Here is a 13,998-nt window from a genome sequence, read left to right as displayed (position 1 = left end):
CAGCTCTCGTCAGGGAACGCAGTGCGTTTCCCTACTCTGTCTACTGTGCGAGAACAGAATTGCAAAGAATATGTTTCCGTACTTAGTGCAATAAAAGGAATTTCTCAAGCGATTTGGGGATATATCATATTTATCCCAAGTTTTTGAATGGTTCTCGAGACCATTTGCTGTTTCTGTAGATGAGATTCCTCCCAATTTGCAAATGAATTAATAGATCTACAATGTAATTCTCGTCTGAGAAACGAATTTCTTTTGCCACGACGTGTAATATACTTTTATCACGACTTTCCACAGCAAGAGTTTCCTCGTCTCCATCGTGAAGCTGCGAAGGTAATCCAATGTTTGGCTCGACATACGTTTGTGAGAGATTTTCTCTGTTATGAAAATTAATAAGTCTCAGTTAAGAGCACACATCAGTGATGAAAATTTACGTAACTGTTTGCGTTTGTATGTAGAAATTTTGTTCCAGACATTAAACGCATTGTAAACTCCACCTGTGATAATTAAATAAAACGTGTCGTAGGTAATAGGTACTCTTTCAAACCATGATTTCTTTCAAGCACTCCTACTAACCTTATTCCTTCATTCAATAAAGCAAGCTAGGAAACAAAACGCTTTACAGAGGAAGAAGCGCAGAGACGGTATGGTGGGGAGGGGATAGAAGCGGGTGGCCAGCTTGCCCCTGTGTGCACGCAGAACACCTGTTGGGCTGGGTTTACATTAGCAAGTCGCTTGCAGAAGTTATTGCTGCAAGTTATTGCGAGCCGCTTGCAGCTGTGTTTACACAGCAGCGCAAGAATTAAACAAGTTTCTTCCGCAAGTTTTTTGGCAAGAAACTTGCGTCAGCAACTTGTTGATACTGTTTACATATGCTTTCAGTACCACTACGAGTGTCAGCCGAAGTAGGCGGGTGAGATATGCTGCAGTTCTTATAATTGTAATGAAAAACGTGAAAAAGAAAAAGAGAAGTATTTGGGTTAGAGAGTAGATAATGAGAAGATCGTGAAATGGTGCCTATAATAATCTTTTGCAAGAACTTAGTATCGAGAGCATGGATACTTTTGAAAACTTTTGCAGAATGTCCTCAAATGATATGGAGTATTTGTTGATGTTAATAGCGCCCGTTATATCTAAACGAGACACAAAGTTCCGTACTGCTATTACAGCAAAGGGCAGTTTGCTAGTCACTCTACGATTTGTAGCTGCAGCTGATCTACGAATAAAATAGGTATTTCATTTATTTATGTGAAACACACAACCAAAAAAAGTTTGCATTTTGAAATCTTTTCGTTGTAGGAGACTCATACAAGTCCCTAATGTACTTGTTTCATATTCCCGTCAGAACGATTTCTCTGATCGTACCCGATGTACGTAGAGGCATTTTTGATGTCTTAAAAAGAGAAAGTTATTTGAAGGTATGTGAAAACACAACAATGAAATTAAATTTTTACTGAAATAAACTGCGTTTTACGGAATGATATGCTAATAAAAATGTTTTTTTAATGTTCATAAAATGGAAAGTGACAAGCTAATTAAATAGAACATGTAACAATTACACATCGTCTTTTTCTAGACTCCTAAAACCTCAAGAGAGTGGATGCAGGTGGGAAAGGGGTTGTGTCTTCAAGTTATGCTACTTTCTCTTCGAATATCGACGAGATTTCATTTAATGCGCTCATCTTCTTCACTCTACCCTTAAAGTCCCTGTTATGCACGTTCCAGATTTCGGGGTAGCTCTCCACGGCTTCAGAAAAATGTTGTGTATCCTGCTTCATCCAATCCCGTTTCTCCTCCATTTCTGAAATTTGTTTGCATATAATAGGTAAGACGGTTGCATAAAATTAAGTCACCACATTAAGTAAAATGTTAAATATGAGTGTTATGCAGACAACACACTTACTATAACTTGCGCTTCCTACTTGCAGGAAATAGAAATACATCCTAAAAGCTGCAAGTTACTTGCAGATACTTCTTGCGTGGTGTTCACACTGGAAGCGGAAAACGTGCAGCAAGTCACTTCTACAATAAATTGCTACGGTCGCAAATCGACTTGGGAAAGTGTTTAGACTCGCAAATCGCGCGGCAAGTTCCACCGTCCAAGTAAATTGCTGCAATAACTTGCTAAAGTGCGCGTCATTTATGACGGCGGCCGAGTTTAGGTTCGTTCTGCGCATCTGACGCCACAAAACACAGTCAGCCAATGAACAGAGAACGACGTTGCCAGAGCGCGACTGCAGTGCAGAGCACGGACGAGTGTCTTCAGTTTTAGAAACGTTCAGTCATTAATAAAGTAATCGGACAAAAGCAATGTTTTGATAGCAGACTTTCTTTTATAGAAAGTTTGGAAAAAGCATTCTTAATACCAATTGCTTCATATTCTATTAATTAATTTAACCAAACAAGCAATAAGCGTCCTAATTTAGGCGATAGCAAGGAAAGGTGTTTATTTCATTCTCACTAATCGCTTTTTCGCAATAAAGAACAGCGGCAATTGTTTATTTCCTATTGTACTTCGACGAAACGTGAGTAATTCATAGTCATACCAACAGCGTTTGTCGGTATTTTGCATGATGTTTTAAAGTCCTCCGGGAGATGTATTGAATGACGAGCTGCGTTAGCGTAATGGTTAAAATGTGTGGCTGATAAGTGAAAGGTTCTGAGTTCAAACGTGCGTCGGTGCTTAATTTTTTCTTCACTTAAAAACAATATCGAAGTGTCTTACTTCATGCATTTTATTCGTTTTAATGTAATTTTTTGAAATTTCTGGTGGCAACTAAAATCGACCATACGGAAAGAATACGCTATGGACTTTTACCTCTGCAAACTCTTGAAAGTTTCGTGCAATGGTTTACTAGATCTAATGCTGCACAATAACTGCGTTGAACATCGAGACAAAATGAAGTCATTTATGGGGGGAAGGTATCAGTCATGAAGATGTGTAAAAATCAAATTTTTGGGCCAAATAGTTTTTGTGAAATCCAATGATAAAGTGTGTCAAAGCAGTCGAAACACCATGTGTCTGCACAGGCGAGCAGTGCGAAGATGACAAAATTGCGCACATCGCGGAATGCGGGGAGAACGTCTCTGTAGGAGCGAAAGGGTTAATGCGGCCGTGGTGGCTTTACTTCATAAACTGCGCGCTCCCCCCTAAACGTAAGTTTGCGAGCTATACTATAGTATGGCGCTACTTCTCTTTGCGCGTGCAACTGGCAACGCAGCCATCTCCCGCGTGTGGGCGGGCATGCGCGAACCGCCAAGATAAAAGAATTGAGCTATAGTGTAAACCGAGCTTTAACTGCACGCGTGCAAGTGCACCGCACACGTGCAGGACTCCTGCGCGCCCCTGCTCTACACCCTTCGATACCCATTTGTTTTTCTACGTCAGTGCCATTATTCTCTGAATGTACGGCCTTTCGATATATTCCGACTGTGACAGATGGAACGGCCGGCGACAGTGCAATAAACTAGGCGTCGATTTCGACGTTACGTCTCAGTTGCAGCACAACGCACGTGACGAGTTAGTTCGAGGCGTTGCTGGCTTGTTTTCTCTTCGGTGGTTCTCGGCCGCTGCAGCGAGAGTGAGTGCGCCCTGTGTGTGTGTCTGCAGGCTCGCTGACGGCGGGCTGCGCCACGGACGAGGTGCGGTCGCACGCGTCGCACTTCAGCACGGGCAAGGGCGGCAAGTCGCGGTCCGTGGCCGACGGCCAGTCGCAGCACAGCTTCTCCAACCACTCGGCCAGCCGCTACCCGCTCGCGCCCGCCGCCTACTCCTCGGGGCTCGCCAGCTCGCGGCCAGGTGAGTCCCCCCCTCCCCTCCCCCCACAGCCGCGCGCGACGCAGCGTGTTTACAGCAAAGAATCTACGAGGGTCGTTCAACAAGTCCTTACAAAAAGATACATCTACATGACTACTCTGCAATTCACATTTAAGGGGAGCCGGAGGCGGTCAAATCCAAAAAATTAGGTTTTTTTTTTTTTTTTGCTACCGAAAATTAACTGGAACATTCCTCTTTAACGTAAACTTTGAATTATTGTTCTACTCGCCCTAGAAGTGGAATGCATATAACACGCTCTCGTGACTTCCTGGCGAACTGATTGGGATTTTCTCTGCCTGTTACGCATACAGCGAGTGTGCAAGGGTTGGCTACATTGTCTTCTGTGACAAATGAAGCGCTAAGAGCGCGGAACATCGTCTCTTTGCTGTTTACCGTTTCGGCTTCGAAGGCTCAAAGAAACTTTGGGTTCAAGTAAGCTCAGTGATGGAAAGACAATAGGAGGGAGAGGCAGGCTTTCTGATGAGGTGATTGAACGTCTACAGAGATACTATGGGTATGCTATAAGGCAAAATACTAGTAATGTTAGTGACATGCGAAAAGCAGTGTGCGCATTGTTCCTTCATACTGCCTCTTCCAATGAATACCCCAACACAGCCTGTGCCCAAAAGATTCCTGGTGCAAATATAATGCAAAAAAGCACTATGATCACAAACATGGTTTGCCAGCAGCTGTGATAAATGCAATAAAACCAATATTTCATGACTTAGCACCGCCAGAATTGTTACACAAAAGTCTATACGGAAAGACGCAGAATCCTAATGAGAGCGTAAACAATTTGATTTGGAAAGTGATTCCTAAAAGGGTGTTTGTAAGCATCAAAACAGTGCACTTTGGCATTTATGATGCAATAGCAACTTACAACCAAGGGAACAGTGTGAAGTTCTGAAGGCATTAGGATTTACAGCAGGGGAGAACACCGTACGAGCACTAAGAAATATTGAGAGAAAAAGAATAAGAGGAGCAGAAAAAAGAGAAAGGCATATGAAGTATGATGGAACAACAGGCCAGAAAAGAAGACAGAAGAGGAAGCTTTTGGAGGATGAAGAAGAAGACCCTGATAATCCATCCTATTGTGCAGCAATGTATTGAGAAACTTTGATAGCCGTTTCCCGTAAATTAGAATTTTTCGAATATAAGGAACATTCTCTCAAAATCCAGTCAAGCTAGAGAGATGACATTTTTATACAGCATTCCCAGTGGTCAAACTTACATTGTAACACAGCCATTTGGCAATATGTTCAGTAGTTTCATTTCAGTTTAATTATAAAGCAATTATTTGTCAAAAAATTGGGTCATTAATAAAAAAAATAATTGGAAGGAAACTAGAAAAGATACTCCAAAATCCCTCTGTCCTAACTGCAATACTAAACCACTCTATATGTAAAAAAAATTCAAAATTTTCTATTTGGTAGTTTATTCATAAATGTTCCTCAAGCTTAGTGATTTTAACATGGGCAACATAGGCACCTCCGGCTCCCCTTAAGTGCTTGGCAGAAGGTTCATCGAAACACAATCGTACTCACACTACCTCTCTACCATTCCACTCCCGAACAGCGCTCGGGAAAAGCGAACACCTAAACCTTTCTGTTCGAGCTCTGATTTCTCTTATTTTATTTTAATGATCATTCCTACCCATGTAGGTGATAATACAAAACGAGCTCCTCTTTGTTGCACCCTTTCGATGTCCTCCGTCAATCCCACCTGGTAAGGATCCGACACCGCGCAGCAATATTCCTACAGATGACGAAAGGGTGTAGTGTAAGCTCCTCTTTGTTGCACCCTTTCGATGTCCTCCGTCAATCCCACCTGGTAAGGATCCGACACCGCGCAGCAATATTCCTACAGATGACGAAAGGGTGTAGTGTAAGCTGTCTCTTTAGTGGACTTGTTGTATCTTCTAAGTGTCCTGTCAATGAAACGCAACCTTTGGCTCGGCTTCCCCACAATATTATCTATGTCGTCTTCCCAACTGAAGTTGTTCGTAATTTTTACACCCAGGTACTTAGCTGAATTGACATACTTGAGAATTGTACTATTTATCGAGTAATCGAATTCCAACGGATTTCTTTTGGAACTCATGTGGATCGCCTCACACTTTTCGATAATTAGCGCCAACTGCCACCTGCCACAACATACATCAATCTTTTCTAAATCGCTTTGCAACTGACACTGGTCTTTCGATGACCTTACTAGACGGTAAATTACAGCATCATCTGCGAACAACCTAAGAGAACTGCTCAGATTGTCACCCAGGTCATTTATATAGATCAGGAACAGCAGAGGTCCCAGGACGCTTCCCTGTGGAACACATGATATCACTTCAGTTTTACTCGATGATTTGCCGTCTATTACTACGAACTGCGACCTTCCTGACAGGAAATCACGAATCCAATCGCACAACTGAGACGATACCCCATAGGCCCGCAGCTTGATTAGAAGTCGCTTGTGAGGAACGGTGTCAAAAGCTCTTCAAAGCATTGCTCCAACTTTTTTAAACCATGCGCAAAGTAGGAATTTGGCAGGTCTACAATGTAGGCACCTATTCGGGTAATCACCTACTCGCTCCATGTGAACTGTCGTCTGCCGAGCCAATTTTTCAAGTTTGGAAAAAAAAAAAAACAACTGCAGGCCCAATACGGAGAGCACCGTGGATGTTGCAATAATTCAAAATTTCCAGAATGAAATTTTTACTCTGTAGCTGAGCGTGCGCTGATATGAAACTTGCTGGAAGATTAAATCTTTGTGCCGGACCGAGACGTTTGCCTTTAGAGGGCAAGTGCTCTACCATCTGAGTTACCCAAGCACGACTCACGATCCGTCTTCACAGCTGTACTTCCGCCGGTACTTCGTCCCCTACTTTCCAAACTTCACAGAAGCTCTCCTGCGAACCTTGCACAAGCTGTGAGGACTGGTAGTGAGTCGTGCTTGTGCATCTCAGTTCGTAGAGCACTTTCGCGCGAAAACAAAGATCCCGAGATCGGTCTCGGTCCGGCACACAGTTTTAATCAGCCAGTAAGTTTCATTTCGAACTTCAATTTCATAATTTTGGCTACCGAAACTGCACATGTATGCGTAACAGCATTGTCGTGGTGAAAGAGTCTTTTTCTCCCAAATCAGGACTTTTCCCTTAACTCCTTCGCTCAAACGGTACAATAACGACGCATATTATTCTCCAGTAATCGTCTGCCCCTTTCTCAAGTAATCGACGTAGACGACTGTGTGCGTCCCAAAGAAACGTGCCCATCACGGCCGATTTCACCGTCATCGTCTTCTCCGGAACTCGTTCGCCTTCAAAAGCCCGCTATTTTGATTGTTCCTCTGTGACTGGAGTGTACTAGTACACGCTTAGACCACAGTTACCTATCGACGCAGATACGAACCTTGCACTCCTGGAAGAAAGGGTATTGCAGAGACATGGCTTAGCCACAGCCTGGCGGATGTTTCCAGAATGTTCGCAGGAGAGCTTCTGTGAAGTTTGGGAGGTAGGAGACGAGGCATTGACGGAAGTAAAGCTGTGAGGACGGGGCGTGAGTGGTGCTAGGGTAGCTCAGATGGTAGAGCACTTGCCTGCGAAAGGTAAAGGTCCCGAGTTCGAGTCTCAGTCCGGAACACAGTTTTAATCTGCCAGGAAGTTTCATATCAGCGCAAACGCCGCTGCGGAGTGAAAATCTCATTCTGGATACCAAACGTTATTGTTACAAAAATTAATGCTTCCGGAGTCAGACTAACACAGCGACCTGATCGTCAGGTTATTGCTTCGTGGAGAGGAACGTGACCAATGAACTGCAAGATTACGTTCTATGTCACTAGACGACTTTGGTAAACGCCGTATTGAATTTTGTCATTTTCAGTTGAAGTCCATATTTGATAGTTTAATATTATAACTCGAGCCTTATGAATACGAGTATTTGCTGCTTCAAAGTAACAACATATTTATGATCTCTCGAAAACTAGTAAATATTGATGCGGTTTGTTGTAATAAAATTATAAGAAATGTCCTACTGGTGTTTAAAGAATTTTCGTTCTTGGTTGTTGCAAGACAATGATGCCTCGGAGATTTCTTAAAAATGCATCGTTCTTGGTTACAGTTTGTTACGACAACATATCAGTCAATGACATATCGATGACTAAAGCCTTCAGGGAAGTGTAAAATAAAATACATGGTTTACATTTTCCTTATGGCATAGAGGATAGAAGCGGTGAGTTACGAAGTCTAATTTAGTTGGTTCAACGTTTGGTGTATTTTTTCGTATTGTGATGACTCCTTTGCGGTGTTGCGTAACTTATTACAACTTGTAAATTGTGAGTAAGTAAAAAAGTATAACAAGGTAGTTTTCTCATTTCTTCATTTATATACGACTGAACTTTTGCACACATACCAAACTTTATGTTTTAAGTGCTACTGGACATAGGTTAGATATCTGTCACCAAAGTCCAACGCTGTAATTCGAAATTATTCCCCAGTGTTGATAAAAACAAAAATATCTGTCTTGCAGAGCTGCGACAATCGCGGCAGTCGCTGGCAGCCACGGCGATGACGTCAGATCGCGCCTCCGGTGCGCACATGCACGGGCACAGCCACGCGCATGCGCACCGCGGCCAGGCCACCAGGCCGCGCACGCGCTCCCGCGATCGGTCCGGCGTCGTGACGTCATCGCGACCCGGCAGCCGCTACGGCTCGACGCACACGCTCAGCAACTACTGCGCCGATCCGTCGGACAACTGGACCGACCACGACATGGACATCTACATGGCGCGCAACCCCACCACGCGCGGCGGCCTAGTGCCGCTGTAGGGCTGGCCCCCATCTCCTTACTGTGAACTGCAACTCGGATTGCTCGTGGCACCGAGATTGGGTACGGTCTCTCTGATGCGCTAGCACCGACAGGACAGTGCAATTGTCAATACTTAGTAATTCGCTGGGCATGAGGAAGAGATCACACTATCACAACTAAATAAGATACGTCCTTCCTTCCAACTGCTCCCTTCAGTCAGCGAAGGCACACAGTTCTGGGAAGCTGATGTCGGAATCCCAATTCTAAAAACCAGTGACATGGACTGTTTCTGTATTGCTGATCATTAAAGTCTGAAAATTTAAAAATATATGCTAAAAAGGCAACTGAAGGTAAATGATGATGTAAGACAGTGTTGTGTTTAATCACTGTCACAGGAATGAAATTCTGAGAGTTAGCTAGTGCAAGTTTTCCCCAACAAGTGAATGAAAAGACAGCCATAGTCAAACTGCTTCGCAGCACTAGCTAACATGGTATCAGTTTTATGATGTGCATTTGCATTGAAAATGTTGTGCTACTTTTACAGAGCACTAATTATTGTGTTGTAACCACATATTTTTCTGAAGATTTTTGGTTTCAAGGATGAATGGAAAAGTACTACTTCCACAGTATTTTTTTGTCACAATTGCTTCAGTTTAGTGAGGCACAGCAAGAGAAACTACTAATGAAACGTGTGTGTGTGTGTGTGTGTGTGTGTGTGTGTGTGTGTGTGTGTGTGTGAGAGAGAGAGAGAGAGAGAGAGAGAGAGAGAGAGAGAGAGAGAGAGAGAGAGAGATATTGTCATTTACATAATACGTGGTATTGTAAGAAACATCTGAGTGCATCTGGTAGCGGAAAAGTCAGAAAACCATTTACAAGCGAAATACAGCTCTTTAAACAATGAAAAATGTATAAAATCAAGCTCTACTCTATATTTTATTAAAGTATAATCCCTAATGTTTCTGACAAATGTGACACTGTCTTCATGATTAATAGAGCATGATTAATAAATAATTAAACTATGAAGTGTGAGACACGTCAGCAACAAGTGAAAAGTGTAGCTTATTAAGTGAAGTCTGAGTTTTTACTGTTACCTCAGGAAATGAGTTTTGTCCTTTGTATTTATATTATTGTACAGTGTTTCAGTAAGCATACAGTTTTTACTTGAATTGGATAGAGACTTGCTTCATGTGGGGTATGTTAGACATACCTACAATTAAGAGGCATACAACTTGCTCAAGACTGTTTTCAATAATGATGGTGCATTTCAGTAGTGACTCAATAATAGGACAGCCTAGTTTAATGTCCCTCACTGAAAGACAGAGCACAATCTGACAATCTTCTGAAAAATGCAGTCTTGCATTTCCTCCAATGGAGGCATAATTTATAATTATATTAACTTTTCATGCCTGAAGTATGAATTAAATGCATCAAATGGCATTCTTAATAACCTCTTTGGTATCTAAATTATCTTTGTTATTACACTAGGATTAAGGAAGAGATACTGTTTAGCACGGACCACAAAGTAGCACAAATTGTTTTCATTACATTCAATTTAATTGTAAATCACTTGGTATAAATACAATAAAACAGCTAGATCTTTTTTACACTAGAATTTATTTATTCTTCACCATGTTTCCTTCTTAGGTTTATAATATGTTACTGATAATAGCATTATGTAACTGCTAATATATTGTAGACATTCTTTCATTTGTAATACAATTATACTGGACAGTGACTTTGTAGCTGAGAACGTAAGTATCATACTACAGATCCAAAGGTTTGTGGTCAAACTTGCAGTTAGTCCTAGGTTTTAATTTGACTTCCACTAATTCCAGTGCTTTATGTACGTGAAATAGAACACGATACAGTAGCCTCAGATTCCATGATTAATCTGGATGGACGAGTCAGTTCTCTAGTCAGACAAACACAATGTCACACCACCACCAAAATAACCTTTCTCCTCCAATACTGCTTTGTTCAAACTGACCTCTCCATTAACAACTGCCATACTTTCAACATGCACAGTTTACTCTGGACTAAAATTAATACCAACAGATTAATTTGGTTTTGCATTCACAAGAAATTTTATTTCACTGTCCAAACAGTCCATCAATCTTGTGCTTTCAAGAGGACAGTGACACTTTCTACAAAAAAACCAAACCACACATATTTAAATGTGAGTTTCAGGGTGCTATATGATGGTTCTTGTGAATAAATTTGCTATGCCAACTCACAAACAGAGAAGTGGATGTCTATCACTGAGTAAATTACAACAGACAGAAGGAGGATACTCTTTAACTATTTAGAAAGAATACCAAAAAGAGCAGGACTAAAATGAACACAAATATTTAAATAGTCTTGACTCATCAGAGTAGCTTAAAAATTAATTTCCTATTGGGAAGAAATAACCAGGGAAAAGTATAGGGAAGGGGTAAAAATGCCTGAGGGGGAAAAGCCTCATGGAAAAGAGAAATGTGTCAACATTTAAGATTCATAATAGGAGTGGACAGAAACTAGGATCTGTAAAAACTAATATTATGATTAATGAGTTTCAAACAAAACCATTTTTTTCCTGGGGCATATCTGAAGTTAATTCTACTTCTGTTGGAAATGTGCTAGCCATGACAACATGCTACATCCTCTGTGACAAAAATCAACCCAGCCCCAAATTTTGTTTGATGGTTATATGATCATACTTTTGTTAGTAAACACCAGTTTTACAGTGAGTCAAATGCTTTCCTGAAGTCGGTATATCCATCTCATTTCTTCGATCCATGGCTCTCAGGATGTCATATGAGACAAGGGCAAGTTGAGTTTCACATGATTGTTGTTTCCTGAATTAACACTGGGTGGCATGGAGGAGGTAATCTGTTCATGGTACATCAATATGTTTGAGCTCAGAATATGGTCTAGGATTCTACAAGAGATGAATGTCAGTGGGATTCAGTGGTAGTTCTTTGATTCACTTCTGCTGCCCCCTTGTAGATGGTGGTCTGTGCTTCCTTCCAGTCACTGGGTACAATTTTGTGTTCAAGGGATCTATGGTACATTATGGATAAATGGGAGCCAACTATGTGTAGAAACTGTCAGAAAGCCCCTATGACTCCAGGGCATTGTTTAACTGTAGCAATTTTAGCTGTCTCCCAACGCCACTAAAACTACATGGTCCAGTCACATTAATGTCACCACCTATCTTTGAAATCAATGGGCAATAACCATTCACAGACAGCAGATGGTGGCACTAGCAGTGGACAGTATATATAGTGTGTCAGCAAGATGTGGAGAACACTACAATGGTTGTCACAATGCGGAAACAGAGCGATTTATCTGACATCCAAAAGGGCATTTTCATTGGTTATAATGTCAATGGCAGAAGCTTTCCTAAAATCTACATTTGTAAACCATTTGTATATGCTGCTATTGTTAAAATACACTGTGCATGGCAAAATGCTGCTATCCAAACCAAACCCTGAGGCAACCATGATGTACAATGGGTCACGGATGACAGGGATGCACAACAATTGTTGAGATATGTATGGGTGAATAGACATGCAACTGTTGAGCAACTGACCACCTACATGAACCAAGGGGCTACCAACAGTGCCTTCTCAACGGTCATTCAGCAAACATTGCAGCATATGGGCCTCTGCAGCAGGTGCCTGGTTCATGCACCCATGCTGACTGCAGTTCATTGGTGACAAAGGCTAGAATTTGTGCACCAATACTGCAACTAGACATCCACACAGTGGCACAAGTGGCCTTTTCAGATGAAACATGTTTTAGGCTCCATCAGACGGATGGTCACTGGCAAGTATGGTGTAAAACGTCTGAAAGCAAACACCCTACAACAACTGTCAGAAGGGTCCAGGCCAGAAGGCATTCCCTGGGTGACCTTATCATTGTGGAAGTCACAGTGGATCAAAACAAGTATGCATCTGTGCTTGAGGACCATGTCCACCCTTACATGCAGTCTGTATTTCCTCAACATGATGGCCTCAGACAGCAGGACACAAGCTCATAGTGCACATACGTAGTTCAAAGAGTGCCAGGATGAGTTTACCATACTCCCTTGATCGGGCTCTTCATGCCATGGATGCTCAACCAAGAAAACTAGTGCAGCTAGCCACAGCACTCAAGCTGGCATGCTCCACACCCCTGCCAGTACCTTCCAGAACATCACTGACTCCCTGTATGTTTTGTACCAGTCTGCACCGCAAAAGATGGTTATTCAGGCTTCTGACAGGTGCCACATTTATGTGTGGCTGTACATTGTAATATCTAAAACACTCGTCTTTATAGCGGTGCAAGAAGTAAACTGAAAGGCAGAACAAACATTTTAAAATGAAGTTCTGCATTTTTACTTCTGCTATGCTACCTTCATTTTCAGTTTCTGTGTCATCCATGAATGTTTGGACAGTAACTTGAGTGTCACAGACAGTCTTTACTTATGACCAAAATTTCTTTGGCTATGGCAGCTTCACACATTATCCTCTTGACAGCCAAACATATTTAGTTCAGTATCTCTCTATCTATAGTCGTACTTTTTGTTTTACCCTCATTATGCCAGTAGTTATTGTTTCTTTAGTGTCTCCTTCACAGTTACTGTATATCATGGAGGTTCCCTCACATAGTGAACTGTTTTACTAGATGTTGTTATAAACCATAGCAACACACCTCACTTTTCTCTTACTAGACCGATGAAAGATGTGCATGTGAAAAACATGACTTTAATTAGTAGTAGTAGTAGTAGTAGTAGTAGAGTACAGAGCATCTACTGTGCCTGGGTTTGCTGGAATTTATGTGCAGATATGAGAAAGAGAATTGCGGGCACAGTGCAGAAGGTGACAATGGACGTGTAATTTGGACTGGCCAGTGAGGGTTATTTGCACTTTGCAGTCATGCTTTGAGGGTGCTGTGGACTCCAAAGAAGAAGAAGACCTGGTGACAATGGCCAAGCACTAAAGGCAAATTAAAGTTGTTATATAGACTCTGGGCTATGCTATCTAAAGTTAAGTATGAGCTTGGTGAAGCATTGAAGCATCATGTATAAACATATTATCTAAAAAGCTTTATTAATTACCAGTTGTTGTGAGTTGATAAATTATTTGAATATGGAAGAGTTATGGAAACAATGTTTTTGATTTTGTAGTAAGTTATTCAAATGTAGAAGCTCTGTTATAGTCTTCGCCACACTGCAATTGGAAACAAAGTCCATGGTTAAGTACATGACATTGTGTAGCAGGACCACAAAATCAAGAAAAAACAAGAGGTGATAGCAACGGAAAAGAAGGTAACTGTTACTACATGGGAACGAGTAAATACTGAGTATCTCACAATACATAAACCACTTGAAGTCAACCCATAAGATAAACCACTTCATGTGGTGCC

General features: G+C 41.6%; 2 protein-coding genes across 3 annotated transcripts in view; one reads left to right on the top strand and one right to left on the bottom strand.

The window, feature by feature from the left end:
- LOC126335152 (TLR4 interactor with leucine rich repeats) overlaps positions 1 to 10,214 on the top strand; it is a 300,800-nt gene extending 290,586 nt beyond the window's left edge. The window contains exons 9-10 of one of the 2 annotated variants that reach the window (XM_049998121.1): positions 3,608 to 3,796; positions 8,332 to 10,214. In XM_049998121.1, coding sequence (XP_049854078.1) covers positions 3,608 to 3,796; positions 8,332 to 8,630 — 488 coding nt within the window. In that variant the 3' untranslated portion in view covers positions 8,631 to 10,214. The remainder of the gene's footprint in view (positions 1 to 3,607; positions 3,797 to 8,331) is intronic. The other variant, XM_049998122.1, reaches the window with a different exon arrangement.
- LOC126335151 (rab3 GTPase-activating protein catalytic subunit) overlaps positions 1 to 13,998 on the bottom strand; it is a 471,879-nt gene that overhangs the window by 370,458 nt on the left and 87,423 nt on the right. The gene's annotated exons all lie outside the window — the stretch shown is intronic.

Source organism: Schistocerca gregaria, chromosome 2 (assembly GCF_023897955.1).
Source record: "Schistocerca gregaria isolate iqSchGreg1 chromosome 2, iqSchGreg1.2, whole genome shotgun sequence".
NCBI classification, from domain to species: Eukaryota; Metazoa; Arthropoda; class Insecta; order Orthoptera; family Acrididae; genus Schistocerca; species Schistocerca gregaria.
Note: the sequence above shows the minus strand (reverse complement) of the source record. Positions and strands in the feature narration are given on the sequence as shown.